The following is a 21326-nucleotide window of genomic DNA, read 5'->3' as shown; positions in this document are numbered from 1 at the left end:
CGAAATAACTGAGGTAATTTCGACAACGTTCTTACTATTTTTGTTAGCCACAAGTCTGTAAAAAATTATTTCTTATCATTTTATTGAAATGTGTTGGATTTGGGATTAAGCAAATATTGTGAAGAAAGGCATAAAAATATTGAGAAGGGGAGGAGGAGTAGCTATTTTTATCCTCTTTAGATTCGCTTGCTGCTCATATCCATCTAATTAGTTGGCCTTGTCTTTTTTTTTGGGTCATGGGAAGTACGTGTCGGTTGCAATTTACCCTAATTCAAAGCATACGTGAAGCTGTTTAAAGTAGCTAAGGATTGTACAGTATCACACTTAGGAGTATGACAATTCAGATACATTGTATTTGGCTAGAATAAGATGGAAAAGAAAATTGTAGTCAGGATGTTGCTCTTGCATTTTAATTTTTTCTGATCTCTGCAAATCCATCCTATTTGATACTTCCCTGTTTCTCATTGGAAGATGTGGTATTATGATAGCTTTGATCGCAAAATATACTACTATGAGACATTGTCAGTGTATTTAAATTCTATAACCTTCTGTGGAATGGTTAAATTTCAAGGGTGGCACGAAAGAAAGTTATGCACACGTTTCCTTGTACTTCATTATGGTGGGTAAAGGCAGGCTGATTCTGTGGCAGCCGGCCCGGGATCGGCCTGGGTTTTAATGCTTAAACTGAAGTCTGGCCCGTTTGACAGACGGGCTTATATTATAGACCAGGCCCGGCCTTCCTGGTTTAAAATTTTGGACCGTGCGATCTGTATCTTTCATGTTGTGCGGTATTTTTTTTTTTTTTTTTTGTTAAAGCAGGTGGATCATTCATGACAAGTACGAATACATCCAATAAAATCAAAAAATAGAATACCTCAGAGTGACAGGGGCAACTCCTCATCACCAGCTCACAAAGTGCTACCTGAGTAGCTAGCTACATAAGTAGCCACCCAATCTGCAGCCCCACTAGCCTCACATAACATATGCATGTTGTGCAGTATTTAGGGTTGAGAGAGTGAGAATTTATTACCATGGAGCTAGTTTGATTGGAGCTGAAAATTGGAACAGATTATTGGTGATGGGAGGAAGCTTGGATCTCTGAAGGATTTGTATAGCAAGAGATGGGTAGGTACTGAAGTTTCTAGGCCGATGCTGATATTTTTTGGTGGGAGTGGTAAGGATGACTCTCGAACACACCCATGGCCAAAGGACGAACTTTTGGTGGGATTGGTTAGGATGGCTCTCGAACCCTCTCAAGACCAGGAGGGAACATTGCTTTTAAATGCTTTTTAAAATGCTTTATCCAAGAACGAAATAATGCAAAAAAGTTGGGACTGAATTGCTACTCCTAGTTGCTGGGTACAAATGCCGCTGCTCCTTTGAATATTTATCTTAGAAAATATTAATTGCCAAAAGAATCTGCAATGTATTCAATTCTCTTAACAGGAATTCTTTCAAAATTGGAGACCCATGGATTTTTAAGATTTTTAATACTCATGTTTTCCGAAGCGACGCTTTAATAACGGAACTGCCATGGTTTACTGTGATGTAGAAATGACCGGGTTTGTATTGGATTCTATTTCGTGACAGTGAGATTCGCACCTCTCATTCTCGTCTTGCCATGTTGGCATATCTTAATTCACACAGCAAGCCTGTGAACAATGCATTGAAGGACCCAAGATTGAGGGTTAAATTAATTTCTATCACCTCTTTTATGTAAAACCACAATTGATTGGAAGATTAACTACAAAGAATAAAGTTTACGCATTCAGATTTGTTTGGCGATCCACATGCCATCTCAATCATTATAAATGTTAATCGCACGATCATAAAATATCTGAAATCAAGACGTATCAATGATCAAATCGTTCAAGGTACCAATAGCTGCTAGCATCAAGCATTTAGTGCATGATGTATACAAAATATCTTTTTCCGGACAATGTCAATTCATAATAATCCCAACAATTCATCAACACAATATTGATTCTATCAGCAAAGTTTTTCTCAAAAGAATTCCACCACAAAATTTATATGCCCCTTTTTTGAATCTGTAGCATGGGATCTTTATTTAATGTTTCAATTGCGTTGCGAGAAACGAAGAACTTGGACTATCTTAGTATCAATGCTCCACCAAACGAACTTGGATACCAGAGTTCTAGAATTAGAATCAGTTTGGTGAGCCATCAGCGATGCATATGGGTCGCATTTTTTCGGCCTTATTCGGGTAACCCAACGCAGGCCCATGAAGGCGGTTGTAGAGTCTTCTGGAAAGCTGTGGTTCGTGGTCGAGCGTTCCAGAGCCATCGACGTGTCCCCGGAGGCGGGTCCGCACTTTGGAGTCTGGAGACTTCGAGACCTATCCATCCTGTATCTACAAATTACCAAGACTGGGTGAGGGCCGTCACATTGAGTGGAAGCCGTTCCATCATAAGAAAGCATTCAAAATCTGAAGCTAATTTCCGACTGCCGACGAGCACAATCCAAGCAAAATGTCGATCATTAGGCGGAGCAACGTCTTCGACCCCTTCTCCCTCGACATCTGGGATCCTTTCCAGGGCTGCCCTTTCCTCGCCGAGTCCCGCCCTGGCTTCGTGAGCGAGACCTCCGCCTTCGCCAACACCCGCATGGACTGGAAGGAGACCCCGGAGGCCCACATCTTCAAAGCCGACCTCCCCGGGGTTAAGAAAGAGGAGGTGAAGGTGGAGGTAGAGGAGGGCAGGGTCCTCCAGATCAGCGGCGAGCGCAGCAAGGAGAAAGAGGAGAAGAACGACAAGTGGCACCGCGTCGAGAGGAGCAGCGGAAAATTCCTCCGACGGTTCCGGCTGCCGGAGAACGCCAAGGTGGACCAGGTGAAAGCATCGATGGAAAACGGGGTTTTAACGGTGACCGTGCCCAAAGAGGCGGTGAAGAAGCCCGAGATGAAGTCCATTGAGATATCTGGCTGAAGTGGGAAATTCTGGGTCGGAAAGTATAAAGATGTATTCTCCTTCAATAAGGTCATGGAGATCGTCGGGTGACGGTTGCCAAATGTGTGCGCTTCCTGTTTTTGTTTGCTTTCTAAGGGTTGGTCATCGGTGTGTAATTAGTGTGTTTTTTTTTGCTATAGGTGTGTAATTAGTGTGTTCACCGAGTAAGATTGGTTTGGTTTTGTCTTGGTACCGTACAGTTGCCTTTTCAAGGAAAATAATCTGTGCTTTACGAATATCATCCTTAATTTGAAGGCTTTTTCCGATGATTTAATGGGAGAACGCCACTGCATGGATGTGGTATACGCTTCCCATAAATAAGCGATAAAATTGAAAAGAAATTAATTTTTATTTAATTTTATTTGTTGGTCTTATAATAAATTTATTGAGATTGATGAGGACCGGATTGTTTTGATTGAGTGGTTACAAGGATTAACAAATTCTCAAGGATTATCAAATTTAATGTGAAGGGATAGAAACATATCTAGCATTTGCATTTTTATATTTTTAATTTTTATGGATATTTAGAAGAATTATTAGATTAGATTGTTGTGGAATATTTTGGCCAAAAGTTAAGTTGTCATCCCAAATTTTTAGAGATTATTTTTTGGTCATTGAAATAATTTTTTTTTTAAATTAGCTTTTTTTAGATCTATAATTTTGGATCGATATTATAAAGTTTAAATTGAATTAAAATTTTATTATTTAGGCTCTGAAATAAATTTGTAAAATTTTTTTTACGACAGAAAGCGTATAGAGATAAAAAATCTATCTTTTCAAAAAAATTATTTTTTAAAAAATATTTTTATTAATTATATTTGTTACGGAGGAACTAAGCCGCCATGCCCCACGTGACCGGCACGCGCGCCCAGGAAGACTACGGCGGCCCTTTGATCCAGCAATCCGACCCCGAGTCGGACATCCTCGGCTCCGCAGCCCGACCCCGAGTCGGCTGCCCTTTGATCCAGCAATCCGATCCCGAGTCGGATATCCTCGGCACCGCAGCCCGACCCCGAGTCGGCCGCCCCTTGATCCAGCACTCCGACCCCGAGTCGGAGATCTCCTGATAACGACAGGCTACTCCCCAGAGGCACGCCGCGGCCTCCTGCTCCACTACTCCCCGCAACGGCTGTATCCGATGCTGCTCCACGATCTCCTGTATCAGCCGTACAAAGCGGAACTCCACTACGCCCTGTCATGGCCGTACCCAGCGCTGCTCCACGACGCCCTGTAACGGCCATGTCAGTGGCCACTCCATCGTGCCCCACGATGACAAACCCCCCTGAGAGACCCCCCAGCCAGGTATATATGCGGCTGGGGGGAGAAGGGGGGGTAAGCAATATCTCCCAGAGCATTCTCTTACTTGCGATTATCATCTCTCCTCCTCCTCCAATCTCCTCTGACTTGATCGTCGGAGGGCCCCCACTACCCCAGTGGTGGTGCGAGGCTTGTTTGCAGGTCTCCCGGTGGAAGGTGGAGCGCAACCAACACCAACCAAGACAACTCAGACGGAACCCCGTTCACACCGTCGTGTCAATCGTTCTCGGTTTGGACCACCAGCAACAGTTGGCGCTAGAAGGAGGGCACCGAATCTCAGAACGATCGTAATGGCACGGCGAGGTGGTCGTGGAGCTTCCAATGCTTCCGGTCGCGGGGTCTCTCGCGCCTCCGGCCGGGAGGCAGCCGCATCTCCAACACACTCTCAGCAACATTCCACCGCCCCACCTCCCATTCAGATGGTCGAAGCCGCTCAGTTGGACCAGTTAGCCCAGCAGGTTCGCACCCTCGCGGAGGCAGTGCAGAATCTGCAGGGCGTGATGTCTCGAGCGCCGCAGCGGGCCCAGGAGCCGCCGCTCCCTGAGCGCTCACCTGTCCTCATCAACCCGCGCTCCTTCCTCTCCCATGGGGAGGAGCGCCGGCGCGAGGAAGATTCTCGAGCACGGTCCGTTTTGCCGGGACCTTCTCATCGGAGCTGCGCGGGGTACGAGAGGCGGACCCGGGCGCGTTCCCAGACCCCCCCAGTCCTCGAGGAGCCCGCACTCCAGTCGGTCCCCCTCGCGCCGCTCCTTGTCTCCCACCCACCGGTCGCGCTCCCTGGACCGGCGGGTGGACGATCTCCACAGACAACTCCAGGTCCTAAAGGGCCACTCCAAAGATCCCTTCGCCGACTTGGAGATCTCCTCCCAGCCGGCGCTTGCCTCGAGGATCTTGCGGACCCCAAATCCGCCGGGATTCAAAATGCCGGCGATCGAGCCCTATGACGGGGCGGCGGACCCGCGGGATCACGTGGAGAGTTTCAGGACTCTTATGCTCCTCCATGGAGCATCGGATCCTCTCCTCTGCAAGGCCTTCCCGGCGACCCTCCGAGGCCCGGCAAGGGCGTGGTTCGCCGGCCTAGAAGCTAACTCCATCCAGTCCTTCGACCAGTTCACTCGCCTCTTCATCAGCCATTTCGCCGTCAGTAGCCGGCGACGACTGGTCTCCGACTCCCTCTTTGATGTCCGGCAAAACGAGGGAGAAAGCCTGCGGGATTATCTCACCCGCTTCAACAAGGCTACACTGGAGGTTCGGAACCTGAGCCAGGAGGTGGCTCTCTCAGCCCTGAAGCGTGGCTTCCGGAAGGGCAGACTCACCTTCTCCGTGGACAAGCGCCTGCCGCGGAGCTTCCCGGAGCTGTTGTCTCGGGCGAACCAGTATGCGGACGCCGAGGAGGCGGCCGCCCATCGAAGCAAAGAGGCCGCCGAGACCCCTCTAAAGCTCGGGAAGAAAAGGCGAAAAGAGGCACCCCAGAGGAGGAGCCCGACGCCTCAACGTCAGCGCAGAAGCCCGTCACCGGCGAGGAACCACGGCGCCCCACGCCCTCGTTCTCCGCCCCGATGCTTCAACCGGTACACCCCACTCCTGACTCCCCGGGCCCAGATCCTTATGGAGATCAAAGGGCGGGAGGACCTCCCGGTCCCGAGACAGATGAAGAAGATCCCTGGGAGGAGGCCCTCTCGGGCGTACTGTGAGTACCACCGAGACCACGGCCACGACACCGAAGACTGCTTCCAGCTTCGGGACGAGATCGAGGCTCTTATTCGCCGAGGGCGTCTCGGTCGATATGTAAACGACCGACGTCCCCCCGCAGACCCGCGTCCGGCCGACCCGGCCCCTCAGGAGCCTCGGGAGCAGAATCGACCCGTCGCGGGCGTGATCCACACCATCACTGGGGGCTGCTCTCGGCCCGTGAGGAACGCAAGGGGCTCGGCGGAAGCATCAGGGGTGGCCGACGCGAAGAGGCAGAGGGTCGAAAATGTAATCATTTTTTGTGATGAAGATGTAAAGGGGGTTCAGACCCCCTATGATGATGCCATGGTGATCTCCCTCACTATGGCGAACTATGATGTAAGGCGTGTTCTTGTGGATAGTGGAAGCTCAGCTGACATTTTGTTTTACGAGGCCTTCCAAAAGATGAGCTTGTCCCGACAATTGTTGCACAAAACATCCACCCCCCCTCATAGGATTCACTGGAGATGCTATCTCGGCCGAAGGTGTCGTTGAGCTGCCTGTGACTGCGGGCGTTGCACCCGCAGAAGCCACGGTGCGGCTCGGGTTCTTGGTCGTCCGTGTTCCCTCGGCCTACAACGCTATCCTCGGACGACCCGGACTGAACGCCCTCCGCGCGGTAGTCTCTACATACCATTTGCTCATGCGGTTCCCCACGGCGGCCGGGATTGGAGAGGTCCGAGGTGACCAACCGACCGCACGGCAGTGTTTCCTAGCAACTCTCAAAGGAAAGAAGCCCGTGGAGGCCCTAAGCGTCGAGTCCCTTGACGCCAGAGACGAGGTGGCTTTGCGGCACGGGGAGCCGGCAGAAGGTGTGATCGAAGTTCCCCTCGAAGAAGGTCGCCCGGACCGGACGATCCGGGTCGGTGCCAATCTCGACTCGGAAGCTCGGGCCTGGTTAGTGGAATTCCTCCGAGCCAATGCCGATGTATTTGCCTGGTCGGCGGCCGATGTACCTGGGATCGACCCGGAGGTCATTTCTCACGCCCTCAACGTCGACCCGACCCACCGACCCGTAAAGCAGAAGAAGAGACACTGTGCCCCGGATCGGATCCGGGTGGTCGACCAGGAGGTAGACAAACTCTTGGAGGCAGGCTTCATAAGGGAAGTGAGCTACCCCGAGTGGCTGGCAAACGTCGTACTTGTCCGGAAGGCGAGCGGGAAGTGGAGGATGTGCGTCGACTACACCGACCTGAACAAGGCGTGTCCCAAGGATAGCTTTCCGCTTCCACGAATAGACCAACTGGTCGACGCGACTTCCGGATATCAGCTGCTGTCTTTCATGGACGCCTTCTCCGGCTACAACCAAATAATGATGACTCCACAGGACGAGGAGAAAACTGCTTTTATAACAGACCGGGGGCTGTACTGCTACAAGGTAATGCCCTTCGGTCTGAAGAATGCTGGCGCCACTTACCAGCGCCTCGTCAATAAAATCTTCAAGGAGCAGATCGGCCGGAACATGGAGGTGTACGTGGACGATATGCTGGTGAAGAGCCGCCATGCAGACCAGCACATTGTGGATCTGGAGGAGACTTTCGCCACCTTGCGGAAGTTTCGCATGAAGCTGAACCCAGCGAAGTGCGCCTTTGGTGCTTCGGCCGGGAGGTTCCTCGGTTTCATTGTCAACCAGCGGGGGATCGAAGCCAACCCGGACAAAATCAAGGCCATCCAAGATATGTCCCCTCCGACCAAAGTGAAGGAGGTTCAGGAGCTCGCTGGAAGGGTTGCCGCGCTCGGACGATTTGTGGCGAAATCGGCCGAACGCTGCCAACCGTTCTTCAAGGTGCTGAAACGCCCGAAAGACTTCCTCTGGACGGCCGAATGTCAAGCAGCATTCGACCAGCTCAAGGAATATTTGGCGTCTCCTCCCCTGCTGTCCAAGCCGCAAGAAGGGGAGATGCTCTATCTTTATCTGGCGGTCTCCTCAACCGCTGTCAGTGCGGTACTGGTTCGGGAAGAGGCAAAACTTCAGAAGCCTGTGTACTACATCAGCCGAGTCCTGCGGGATGCCGAGACGCGGTATACGAAGGCTGAAAAGATCGCCTTCGCGCTGCTGACCGCGACTAGGAGGCTTCGCCCCTATTTCCAGGCTCATTCTGTCACCCTCTTGACCGATCAACCACTGCGGCAGATCCTCAGCAATCCTGAGAATGCGGGACGGCTGGTGAAGTGGGCAGTAGAACTTGGTGAGTTCGACATCCGCTACCAGCCCCGACCTGCCATCAAGGCCCAGGTGCTCGCGGACTTCCTCGCTGAGTGCACGGTGCAAGAGGCGGAACCTAGGCCGCCGGAAACACCCAGCCTCGACCTCCCGATCTGGACGCTTCACATCGACGGGTCGTCGAACCCCGAAGGTGGAGGGGCCGGGCTGGTCCTTACCAGTCCCGAGGGAGTGATAGCCGAGTATGCCTTGAGGTTCGGATTTCCAGTGACCAACAACGAGGCGGAGTACGAGGCCCTAGTCACGGGACTCAAACTCACCAAGGAGCTCGGCATCCGGCGCCTGAAGGTCTTCACCGACTCCCAGCTGGTGGTCGGGCAGGTCCGTGGGGAGTTCGAGGCCCGGAGCCCGACCATGCAGAATTACGTCTGGAAGGTGCAAGCACTTATTTCCGACCTCGGCAGTGTCGACATTCAGCAGGTCCCAAGAAGTGAAAATGCCAGGGCCGACAGGTTGTCCCGCTTGGTGGGCGCAGACGCGCACAACTTGTCGAGGGCGATCTACCTGGAAACCCTGGATGCCCCGAGCATCGGCGAGGCCGGAGCGGTGATGGCGATTGATCCGGAGCCATCTTGGATGGACCCGCTCGTCGCCTACCTCGCCGAAGGGATCCTCCCGGAGGACGAAGATCAAGCTCGGCGACTTGTCATGAAGTCCGCCCACTACGTACTCTATGAAGGGAGGCTGTATCGGACCTCGTTTACCGCCCCCCTCTTAAGGTGCCTCCGCCCCTCAGAAGCGGCCTACGCCCTCAGCGAAGTCCACGAAGGCATCTGCGGATCGCACTTGGGGGCTAGGTCCTTGGCGCATAAGATCATGAGGCAAGGCTACTATTGGCCGACCTTGTTGGAGGACTCAAAGGATCACGTACGGAAATGCGATGCCTGCCAGCGCCACGCCAACGTCCAGAGAGTCCCCTCTGTCCCCTTGGCACCAATCACCGCACCCTGGCCCTTCGCACAGTGGGGAATGGATATCCTCGGACCATTCCCCGTCGCTTCGGCCCAGCGGAAATTTTTGATTGTCGCCATCGACTACTTCACCAAGTGGGTGGAGGCAGAGCCACTGGCCACTATCACGGAGGCACAAGTCCGGAAGTTCGTGAAGAAGAACATCATTGTCCGATTTGGGGTACCTCGGGTCCTCATCTCGGATAATGGTCGACAGTTCGACAACAAGCATTTCCGTGACTTCTGCGAGGAGTTCGGGATCGAGCATCGGTTCACATCCGTGTCGCATCCCCAAACCAACGGCGAGGCCGAGGTCACAAATCGGACAATCTTCCAAGGTATCAAAGCGCGAATCGGTCGGACGGGGCAAGCTTGGGTCGAAGAACTCGAGAATGTCCTTTGGGCGTATCGGACCACGCATCGGACCCCTACCGGGGAGACGCCTTTCAGCCTAACCTATGGCACGGAAGCCGTTGTTCCCGTGGAGCTCGGACTCCCCTCACCTCGGGTGGCCGCGCACCGACCCGAGGCCAATTCGGAGCAACTCCGAGGGAACCTGGATCTCTTGGAAGAAGTGAGGGAAACGGCGCAGGTTCGGATGGCGATGTATCAGCGGAGGGTGGCCCGATATTACAACTCCAAGGTCCGACCGAAGCTTTTCAGAATTGGAGATCTGGTGCTAAGGCGAGCCAAAGCATCTCAACCTGCGGAAGGCGGGAAGCTAGCGCCAAATTGGGAAGGCCCGTATAGGGTTCGCTGGGTAAACCGACCTGGCTCCTACCAGTTGGAAGCCCTAGATGGTCGAGAAATCCCAAGGAGTTGGAACTCCGCTAACCTGCGGATGTATTACCAATAGAACGACAAACCAGGAAGACAGTTCGAAAAATGTACAACACTTTTCATTTCAATAATTTCTGGTTACAATGGCGTGCTCGTGTGATTACAAGGAATTCCCAGAGGGGAATTAGGGAGTAAAGAAAGTAAAGAAGAGGTGGAGACTCCGAGGAACTGAAGATCTGGGATCCCGAAACCTCCATCCGAAGCAGCTGCAATCCCGCCGGAAGTGGGTGCTTCCAACCGGAGGCGCCATCGACGTCTCACGAAAAAGACGAAGAGCCGGCACGGATGAAGAAGAAGTGGACGAAGGAGAAGTCCACACTGCTTCTAACCAGAGGCGCCGTCCACGCCTCACGAAAAAGACGAGGAGCCGCCGCAGAAGAAGCTCCCGCTGCCCCCAGGGAAACGCCACCTCCAAGGGATATTCCGGTCCTCCCCAGTGTTAGGGGAAAGAAGGAATACAAGGGAGAAGAGCATATGGAGGCGCGGTCCCGGATCAAGCGTCTGGCGCAGAGCTCAGTCGGGAGGCTGAACTTCAAGGAGGGGAGATGTGATCCCGGATGAAACGCCTAGAGCGGAGTTCCGCCGGGGAGAACCTCCTTGTTGATCCCAGATGAAACGGCTAGTTGGCTGAAGTCGCGAGGGGCGCGCCTCCCGTTCCTCCAGTAGGGGCCTCTCTGCCATGCGCCGGAAAGGAGGTCCACGATCCATGGCAACCTGAACAGCTCCGGCTTGGCAGGCTCCATCGCACCTGCACCTATATTTATAGCCGAACTGCGGCCCCCCGATTGTTCCGATGCGGGTGGCTCCAATAAATACGGGCGCATTGAATCCGGAGCCGATCCGGCTCTCGAGGCGTATCTTCCCGCGATTTCCTAAGCGTCATTCTCCTTAATTGCATTCTTTGTGCAGGACACTCCGGGTGGCAGGTACCCCTAGGTCCACGTATCTCCGCTCGCGCCCAGGCCGCATCCGCCTCGAAGAACGCGCGTATCGCGGCCGCTTAACTGACACTCCTCGCAAGCAGCAACTGGTAACCCGATTTTCCAGGTAACGCATTAATTAGCGTTTAATGCCCTTCTGGTGTTCCCCAGGCGACGCTCGGAGAAGAGGAGAAACGCGATCGCAGCTGGCTATGGGGAAACCCCGTCGGACGGCAAGCGACAGGCGCGCGACCAGCGAGCGGAATTTCCCGAGGCTCGGCCCTCGGATGCCAGGCTAACCCGATGATCATCCCGGGAGCAGACTAGCCTGAAGCCCCGACCGGTCACCTCGGCTTGCGCCAGCCTTGGTCGACCAACGAGCGGAATTTCCCGAGGCTCGATCCTCGGATGCCAGGCTAACCCGATGATCATCCCGGGAGCAGACTAGCCTGAAGCCCCGACCGGTCGCCTCGGCTTGCGCCAGCCTTGGCCGACCAACGAGCGGAATTTTCCGAGGCTCGGCCCTCGGATGCCAGGCTAACCCGATGATCATCCCGGGAGCCGACTAGCCTGAAGCCCCGACCGGTCACCTCGGCTTGCGCCAGCCTTGGCCGACCAACGAGCGGAATTTTCTGAGGCTTGACAACCCTCAGATGCCAGGCTAACCCGATGATCATCCCGGGAGCAGACTAGCCTGAAGCCCCGACCGGTCGCCTCGGCTTGCGCCAGCCTTGGCCGACCAACGAGCGGAATTTTCTGAGGCTTGACAACCCTCAGATGCCAGGCTAACCCGATGATCATCCCGGGAGCAGACTAGCCTGAAGCCCCGACCGGTCGCCTCGGCTTGCGCCAGCCTTGGCCGACCAACGAGCGGAATTTCCCGAGGCTCGGCCCTCGGATGCCAGGCTAACCCGATGATCATCCCGGGAGCAGACTAGCCTGAAGCCCCGACCGGTCGCCTCGGCTTGCGCCAGCCTTGGCCGACTAACGAGCGGAATTTCCCGAGGCTCGGCCCTCGGATGCCAGGCTAACCCGATGATCATCCCGGGAGCAGACTAGCCTGAAGCCCCGACCGGTCGCCTCGGCTTGTGCCAGCCTTGGCCGACCAACGAGCAGAAAAGTCTCCTGAGGCATAGCCCTCGGATGCCTGGCCTAGCGCCGGAAGAATTTCCTGAGGCCTAACCCTCGGATGCCTGGCCTAGCGCCGGAAGAATTTCCTGAGGCCTAACCCTCGGATGCCTGGCTTAGCGCCGGAAGAATTTCCTGAGGCCTAACCCTCGGATGCCTGGCCTAGCGCCGGAAGAATTTTCTGAGGCCTAACCCTCGGATGCCTGGCCTAGCGCCGGAAGAATTTCCTGAGGCCTAACCCTCGGATGCCTGGCCTAGCGCCGGAAGAATTTCCTGAGGCCTAACCCTCGGATGCCTGGCTTAGCGCCGGAAGAATTTCCTGAGGCCTAATCCTCGGATGCCTGGCTTAGCGCCGGAAGAATTTTCTGAGGCCTAACCCTCGGATGCCTGGCCTAGCGCCGGAAGAACTTCAAGAGTTAGGAGTTGGCGAGACGCTACCAAGAGTTAAAAAGAAAAACGACAAAAGCGAGATGAAGAAACATTCAACCTGCATTAACTTTCATTGTTTCAGGGCCGAGACCCATACAACTTGGCAAAACGCCGACATACAAAGAAAAGGACAACAAAAAGTACAGAAGGTCAGCTTGGAGGAATCCCCGGGTCGGGAACGTCGGGCTCGTCCGCAGGGGGTAGGGTGGCGGTTGGAGAATCAGTAGGTAATGGCGCCGGAGAGGAGTCGAGAAGGGAGATCCCACTCAGGTCAACTTCGGGGTACATAGCCGACACCCTTGCCAGGCCTTCCTCGAAGCCTAAGATGAAGGAGTCGGACCCCGCGTCCGACGCGTCACGGACGAACTCGTCAGACTGACGATAGGCCCGTACCGCCTCCGACATGTCACGGGTGAACTCGGCGGACTGACGATAAGCCTGCACCGCCTGACGCCCGATCTCCGCACTCTTCTCGGCCAGCGCCGCCTCTGCTCGCTCCGTAATCTGAGCTTTAGCCTCCAAGACCTTCGCCACAATCCGGTCGTCAGCCTCGGAGGAGACCCTCAGCAGATTAGCCTGAGCCTCCTTGTGCTTCGCCTCGGCAGCAGTGCGAGCGGCCTCAGCTTCCTCCAGGCGCGAACGAAGCTCTTGGTCGTTCGCGCGGGATTTCTCCAAGGCCGACTCCAATTCGCCCAGTTTGGCTTCAAGAGACCGGGTTCGGTCGCGGGCGTTGTCGGCAGACCGCTGGGCCTTCTCCCACCTCTCTCGATAGTCCGCGACCTTCCGGGACTGCTTTTCAACTCGTTCCTCCGCCTTCTTAATCCTGCTTTCGAGGCCCGAGGCAACTTTGAGTTGCCCCTGAGCCTCCAACAGTTGCTTCTCGAGGGCGGCGAAGCCGAGTGCCCGCTCTTCGGCCTCCCGGAGCCTCGCCTCGAGGTCCCCGGTCGTCCTACCTGCCACAGCCGGGCCTCCCTCTTCCACTGCTTTCAGTCGGTCCTCGGCCTTCGCCAGAAGCCCCGCCTGTTCCTTGTAGCACTCCTCCAGACGGATCATGTACTGGGCGAGCTAAGAGATAGGAAAAATGAGGGCGTCAGGCGGAGAACAACAGAGCCAATAAATGGTGAAAAGCGGCCAGAAGAACACTCACCGACATGAGACAAACGCAGCTGGCAGCCCCGATGTCAGGGACCCCCAACTCCCGGACCCGCCGACGGTCCTTCTCCAGCAGTACTGTTTCGATGAGGTTTCGGGCACCATCGGTAGTGAAGGCCGACCCCGATTTCTCCCCGGAGCCGGACGGTGGTTCTGCAGCCTTACCCTTATCCATCGCCTGGGAAAGAGTCCTGCTGATTGTGCTCGGGGCGGGAGTCACCCCAGGAATTGATAGGGTCCCGCTCGGCCGGGGCCTCGGCGCGTCCCTCCTCGAGTCATCAGGAGCCGACTGAGTCGAAGGCCGGACCGGGGACCGATCACGTCCGACGTCCGTCTCGAGCAGGCTCGGATGATATCTCCGGAATAGCGGCAATCTCACCACCGGAGGGCTGATACAGCGTCAGCTGCCGGTCCGTGCCCACGGCGTCTCCCTGATCGGTGGGCCTGGACTCGTCGGTCGGCGTCGGAGGCACCTCCTTGCGGGACTTCTTCGCCGGTGGGGCCCCGCTCGGAAGAGCTCGTTTCCTCCTCCGGACCGCTTCCAGTAGGAAAGACCTACCAACAGCCGGTCCCTTGTCCGACCGCATGACGTCGTCAATCTCTGCAACAAGAACAAGATGGTCGGAGGCGGAGAAACCAAAGGAAAGAACGAGACGAAAGAAGGGAAAAAAGTCAAAAAAGAAACGGTGGCGGGCTCACGGTCGGTGGGGACCGAGCTCAGACCGACATTCACCAAGGTATCCTCGGAAATAAGGCGGGCCACCGGGGGGAGCTGGCCCTCGGCAACCAACCCCTTCAAGGCGGCCAAGCCATCGGATTCCTCCCTCGACAGTCTCGATAGGCCGATCGGAGACTTCATTGGCGTCTCCCAGGTCGCCCTGATTTCCCAAGAGGGATCTACATCGATGAAGAAGAAACGCTCCTTCCAGCCGTGAATGGAGGAAGGAGCCTCTTTGACGAGGCCGCACCCTCGCCGCGCCGCAAAGCACCACCACCCTTTGTCCTGGGGGTGACCGCTCAGGCTGTAGAACTCCCAAAAAACATTCAAAGTGGCGGAAATCTCGTGCATGCGGCAGAGAACCTGGAAGACCGTCAGGGCCCGCCACGAGTTCGGCACCAGTTGCGTAGGCGCCACTCTTAAACCCCGGAGCACCTGCACGACCAAGTCCGAAGGGGGAAAGCGGAACCCGGCCTGGAGAATGCCCTGATTGATGTTGATCTTCCCTGGAGGAGGATGGGACATCCTCTCCTCAGGCCCCGGGAGCGTGACGTTGCAGGCCTCGGGAAGGTGGTACCGAGCCACGAGTTTGTCTAAGTCTTCGGCGACCAGCTCCGACTTAATGTGGTCTGCTCTCACTTCGCCCATTCCTAATGGCCAATAAACCTACGGTCTGGACGGGGACAAGAAGGGGGGCAAAACCGGAACGACTGGAGTACACTAGTATAAAAGGAGAAAGTATGGAGAGCCCTAAGTAGAAGAATGGGGAAACTCACCGGAAAAGAAGGAAGAACGGCTCCGAGAGCGTCAAAGGAGAAGCAAGCGAACAGTCCGACGGCAACAACAGCAGCGCAAAGGAGAAACTCGAAAATGTCTGTAAAGAGGAAGACGGACGGGGGAGGGCCCCCGGTTAAATAGGCGGAAAGGCGGGTGACGCCTCGATGACGCCAGAGGACGCCTGGCGGCCGAAGGGTCGCTCGCGCCCCAAAGGCGAATCGACACCATTAAGGAAGGATGTCCGCCGAAATCCTCAGACTGCCAGGTCAGCAACAACCGCCATACGCCATAAAGAAGGCGGGGAGCTCGAAGCGCGCGCGCCTCTCCGAGGAATGGCGGCAATCTCGAAACATCACTCCCTTCACCTGTTCCCCTTCTGGTTCTAGGCTCGGAAGTGGGGGGCTACTGTTACGGGGGAACTAAGCCGCCATGCCCCACGTGACCGGCACGCGCGCCCAGGAAGACTACGGCGGCCCTTTGATCCAGCAATCCGACCCCGAGTCGGACATCCTCGGCTCCGCAGCCCGACCCCGAGTCGGCTGCCCTTTGATCCTGCAATCCGACCCCGAGTCGGATATCCTCGGCACCGCAGCCCGACCCCGAGTCGGCCGCCCCTTGATCCAGCACTCCGACCCCGAGTCGGAGATCTCCTGATAACGACAGGCTACTCCCCAGAGGCACGCCGCGGCCTCCTGCTCCACTACTCCCCGCAACGGCTGTATCCGATGCTGCTCCACGATCTCCTGTATCAGCCGTACAAAGCGGAACTCCACTACGCCCTGTCATGGCCGTACCCAGCGCTGCTCCACGACGCCCTGTAACGGCCATGTCAGTGGCCACTCCATCGTGCCCCACGATGACAAACCCCCCTGAGAGACCCCCCAGCCAGGTATATATGCGGCTGGGGGGAGAAGGGGGGGTAAGCAATATCTCCCAGAGCATTCTCTTACTTGCGATTATCATCTCTCCTCCTCCTCCAATCTCCTCTGACTTGATCGTCGGAGGGCCCCCACTACCCCAGTGGTGGTGCGAGGCTTGTTTGCAGGTCTCCCGGTGGAAGGTGGAGCGCAACCAACACCAACCAAGACAACTCAGACGGAACCCCGTTCACACCGTTGTGTCAATCGTTCTCGGTTTGGACCACCAGCAACAATATTTATTTTAAAATATCTTATTTTTTTAAAAAAATTAATTTAAATTGTTAGAACCATATTTAATTTAAAATATAAAAAATAAAATTTTTGTTTTGAATTATTTTTTATTTTTTTTAGGAGATTCGAGCTGAGCAAATTGAAAATCCTTTTTTTTCATCTTTTCTGACCAAACTAATTCAAAAGTTATATTTTTCTTGAAATAGGGATTGAAGTCTTAAATTAAAAAAAAACGATCTAATTAGTAACCTCTATAATATACAAAATAATAGGTGATATATGTGATATAAATCATTTATTCTTAATTATGATTTAAAATAAAATGAGTAATTTAGTTAATATCTAAACAATAATAATGATGACGATGTCAAAACTTAAAAGTATTAAATAGTATATATTTTAATAATATATTAATTATTAATTAAATTTTCATGTGTTGTGAGAATTGCTATATGAAATAATTTATATTTATATTCAAATTATTAATTAAAATAACAATATATTATACAAATATTTAGAAATTTAATTCAAGAAATATATGAAGATGAAGATATAGAATAGAAATTTATGAAATTGAGCAATAGCGTATCTCATTAAAATGCTAGAAATATAAAATTTGAAGTAACCAAAAATTATAATGTAGGAATAAAATACGAATAAAAAATAAAAATATATAAATAAAATTTAAATTTTAAAAATTATTAGATAAGAATGGTGCAGAAATGATTAAAAATAGAAAGTAAAAATATATTTATTTTATAAGAAACTTAGTAATTTGTAAATATTGAGTTGTTTTTTTTTTAGGCGAGAGTTTCGAAAAAGTAACATGATTCCTTCTACAAGAGTTTATATTAATATAATATCATATGATATAATAATATTTATTTTTTTCATCTTTTTTAATTATGAATAACTGAATTAGTTTTACTAATTTCGATCATTTTTATTATTTTTTAAGTATATACCCTCCTAAATATGTGTAATTGCATTAATACCCTCATAAAGTTGCTATTTGTATGTGTATTATTATAAAGTTTTTTTTTTGTGTGTCTATCTATAAGAATATTTCAGTCATTTCAAATTTAAATCATTTATTTTTTAATGGTGTTAGATAGTATAGTTACATATATAAAAAGAAAGAAAAAGAAGGGTATAAATACAAAATAAATATTTTATAAGAGTATATATATATATAGTATTTTTATAAAAATATTTATATAATTTTATATATTTTGGCAGGTATATATGAAAAAAATTCTTTTTATAATTGCTATTGTTGCCTGTAATCAAACAATTGGTAATTTTTTGGGACAATGATAATAATATCAGGACCTGGTCGATCCATGAATGAACAGCGTACGTCCCCAGCAATCCCTACGCCGTCAGATCGAACTTTGAACCCCAGGATTTCTTTGTCAGCTAGAGCCTAGAGGCTTCCGGAACTCTGGCGTTCCCTCGCGCTCCTACACACACGGAGAATATTAGGAAGATCGGAAACTGGAAACTTCAAGACCTCTCCACCTCCTCCCTTATAAATACTCCAGTATCCGATCCCGAACACATCATCGAGAAGCCATTCAAACGTCTCCAAGTGAAGAGATCCTTAGCCAAATTTCTTGTCGCCAACCGGTAGAGTTTCATTAGGAAGAATGTCGATTGTCAGGCGAAGCGACATCTTCGACCCCTTCTCCCTCGACGTCTGGGATCCTCTCCACAGCTTCCCTTTCGACACCTTCCGCGCCCTCGCGGAGTCCCGCCCCAGCTTCGTCAGCGAGACCTCCGCCTTCGCCAACACCCGCATCGACTGGAAGGAGACCCCGGAGGCACACATCTTCAAAGCCGACCTCCCCGGGGTTAAGAAAGAGGAGGTGAAGGTGGAGGTAGAGGAGGGCAGGGTCCTCCAGATCAGCGGCGAGCGCAGCAAGGAGAAAGAGGAGAAGAACGACAAGTGGCATCGCGTCGAGAGAAGCAGCGGCAAATTCCTCCGGCGGTTTCGGCTGCCGGAGAATGCCAAGGTGGACCGGGTGGAGGCGTCCATGGAGAACGGGGTGCTGACGGTGACCGTGCCGAAAGAAGAGGAGAAGAAGAAGCCCGAGGTGAAAGCCATCGAAATCTCTGGCTGAATTCATACAAGAAGCGCTGCATTCTAGAGGCGTTCGTTGGTGATGCTGCAGTCTCTTTCTTTCGAGGGAATAACGAGTATGTGTCGTTGTATAAGTGTTTGCATGTGTTAGCGCGCCTTCTTGTCTCTGAACGTCTGTTGAAGAGTATCTACTGTAGTCGTTTGCCGCTTTGCAATGAAATAAGAAGAGTCTTTGCGAATTTACTTGGATATTTTATCTCCCTCTTTCTGAATGAAAGCATGATTTCTTTTCTTTTTTTGTCTTTGATCAAAGAGGAGTCCAAGGTTCATCATGGCAGGCTGGCAGCCCCAAGATTTTGTTTTGTCTTTTAAAACAAGATTTTAATCAATCCATTATCAAGGTAATTAATAATGAATTTTCAGGTTTGCGGCTGGATGCTATTAGTCGACTAGAGAGCTAAAATGTCGAAGAAAGAGGATCAGTTGAAACCACCTCGACGACGCTTCTCTGGTTCCTCTCTGTTTCCTCTGTTTCTCATCATGTACCGCAAGTGTTGCTCGAAACAAATTGCATTCCTCAGACGCAAGGATAAAGGTATTTTGTTTATTCAGTTAAAAGATTTGGAGTTTGAGGAGTTAAGCAATGGGAAAGGATTATTTAATTATATTTGGAATCTTTCATTCCTATCAGTCTGCATAAGAACTTTTTTGGAAAAAGATATGGTATTATCCTAACTTCTGGAATTGCTTGATCGAGCGGTTTCTTGATATTTGGATATTCTTCTTCTCCAGCGCTGTCCTTTACGTTGGCATCTTCTATTTTAGGCTTTTATTCCACTCGGGTTTCAAAGAGGGTCGAAAGGAGGGTAAGCACCAATTCTAATCTCAGTTTGCATAGAGTGGCTGATTTCTAATTTGAACCATCAACTCAATTTTTCGAGGAGGTTGTGCTACATAATTCTTTTTCGAATCTGGTATGAGAAAATCTGATTTATATCTTATTACCAAAAACTGGACAATAATAAGCCATGAGCAGCTAGTACAAAAAATAATATTAAAATAACAAAAGCAGAAGCCGATCGCTGCGTCTGCCTAGTTCCTGATTAACCTCTTGATCCATCACGTCGGTCCACCCATGGCGTCCGCTGCCTGCCAATCGTCACATGAAGAGGCTTCAGGAAAAAGTGGCGCTGCAGCGCATTTTCCAGAGCATTGGTGATCGCGGATGCTAACCCCAATGGATAGTGACAAAAAATATATATAATAAAATATATTTTTATTCTTATAAATATTAAAATTTATTTAAATATTTTTTTTTTAATTTATATTTATATGTATACCCTCTTCAAACACTTATTTTGTTTATACACACACGTACCCGTGTAACACCGTTAAAAAGTTAGTGATTTAAAATTGAAATGATAAAAATATCAAATTTAGAAGAATATTTGTACAAATTTTAATTTTTAGAAGGATATATACGCAAAAAACTCCATATAATAATAAAAAAGCGAGATAGGTTTGGAGGCTTCAAGAACCGTCTTTCCTCAAGGTTGTAGTAATAAATAGTTCATTCCTTACCCGGATCTTCCCAACAAGCAATATTTCCAAACGCCAAGGAAGCAATACCAAGCGTTCCGTTAAACTCTTGGTATATTTGTGTGTTAATATTGACTATTAATATTGACTGCATAAACACTATTAATATAGACTATTTCAAATATTAAAATATATTTATCTGACTTAATAGATATTTTTAAATTAATTATCCATATATTAGAAAACATATTTCTTATTATAAATAAATTTTAGTATGTTTTGGTATATAAATAAATATATTGATTAATAATAAATCCTATGTTAGATTTATTAATAATTAATTATTATTATTATATTAAATATATTATTATTTATATATAATTGTACAATATATTAATATATTTATAATATATCAATATAATAACAATATAATTAATATTAATCGTATAATATAATTAATACAATATTAATATAATATAGGTGAGGGAATTTTCATAAAAAATGATATTTTTATATTATCTTCACTTGGTAATCCCATGTAGAAAAGTAAATACCACATTTTGATGGTATTTGTTTTATCTTCTTTCTTAAAAAAAATAGACATGAGATCCATCATTTATTTTACTATTTTTTTCATCCACTTTTCATACCAAACATATTAATATAATATGGGATTTATTTTTCCATACCAGATTCAACCAACCAAACATGCATTAATAGTATATCAAGAGGTAAGAAATGCACATATGGCTAAATAATCAATCTTCTAATTATACATCTAAGAAAGTTCTAATCACCTTCCTCTTTTAAATCAAAAAGAATATAAGCATACCCAATGTGATTTGAAACTAATTTTAATTTCACTTCGAAAAATCAGGCCCAAAGCACAAATAAAAATTACTTGAGTTCAGAGCTTCCCTTTTGGATTAACTAAAGAAATCTAATTATCCATGCATGGCCCTTCATTTATTACACGCTATCTCATTTCATTATGACCACCACTACCATAATTAATAGATTAGGCACTAGATCTGGCTAGTTTAATCCTGAACTAGAGCACGAAGATCACTCAACAACTATCAGCAAAGTGCCAAATGGAGAGGAGAAATAAACACGTAAAGGAAAAATTCCTTGTTTTTTAATTTTTTCTGAGTGGAATTTCAAGAGACACTTTAAAGTAGTCAAATTTCAACGCATCTACTTGCATGTATGTTCTAATTGAAAACTTGCTCAAAATTATGTTTCCAAAATTACGGGACTTAAGATTTATATATGGTTTGCCCTCGACCCTTATGGCTACAAACATGCTTAAATGGCATTAACAATCTTCACAAAAAACTGTAAATCATCATAACACTTGCGAGGACAATAAAACAACAATCCACCTTTGGCAAGAAACAG

The 21326-nt window shown here is 49.8% G+C and overlaps 2 protein-coding genes across 2 annotated transcripts; both read left to right on the top strand.

Moving 5' to 3' along the window:
* The first annotated feature begins 2387 nt into the window (after positions 1 to 2387).
* LOC103720951 (17.8 kDa class I heat shock protein-like) lies at positions 2388 to 3202 on the top strand. The gene has a single exon (XM_008810931.3). It carries the CDS (start codon positions 2490 to 2492, stop codon positions 2943 to 2945), a length of 456 nt encoding a protein of 151 aa, XP_008809153.1. The 5' UTR covers positions 2388 to 2489; the 3' UTR covers positions 2946 to 3202.
* Positions 3203 to 17856: 14654 nt separating this feature from the next.
* LOC103723279 (16.9 kDa class I heat shock protein 2-like) lies at positions 17857 to 18678 on the top strand. The gene has a single exon (XM_039128777.1). The coding sequence runs from the start codon at positions 17953 to 17955 to the stop codon at positions 18424 to 18426; it is 474 nt and encodes a 157-aa protein (XP_038984705.1). The 5' UTR covers positions 17857 to 17952; the 3' UTR covers positions 18427 to 18678.
* The last annotated feature ends 2648 nt before the right edge of the window (positions 18679 to 21326 follow it).

This window comes from Phoenix dactylifera, chromosome 8, assembly GCF_009389715.1.
Source record: "Phoenix dactylifera cultivar Barhee BC4 chromosome 8, palm_55x_up_171113_PBpolish2nd_filt_p, whole genome shotgun sequence".
NCBI lineage: Eukaryota > Viridiplantae > Streptophyta > Magnoliopsida > Arecales > Arecaceae > Phoenix > Phoenix dactylifera.
Note: the sequence above shows the minus strand (reverse complement) of the source record. Positions and strands in the feature narration are given on the sequence as shown.

Coding starts and splice junctions, on each gene's coding strand:
- LOC103720951 (XM_008810931.3), top strand. CDS start 2,490: ATGTCGATCATTAGGCGGAGCAACGTCTTCGACCCCTTCTCCCTCGAC.
- LOC103723279 (XM_039128777.1), top strand. CDS start 17,953: ATGTCGATTGTCAGGCGAAGCGACATCTTCGACCCCTTCTCCCTCGAC.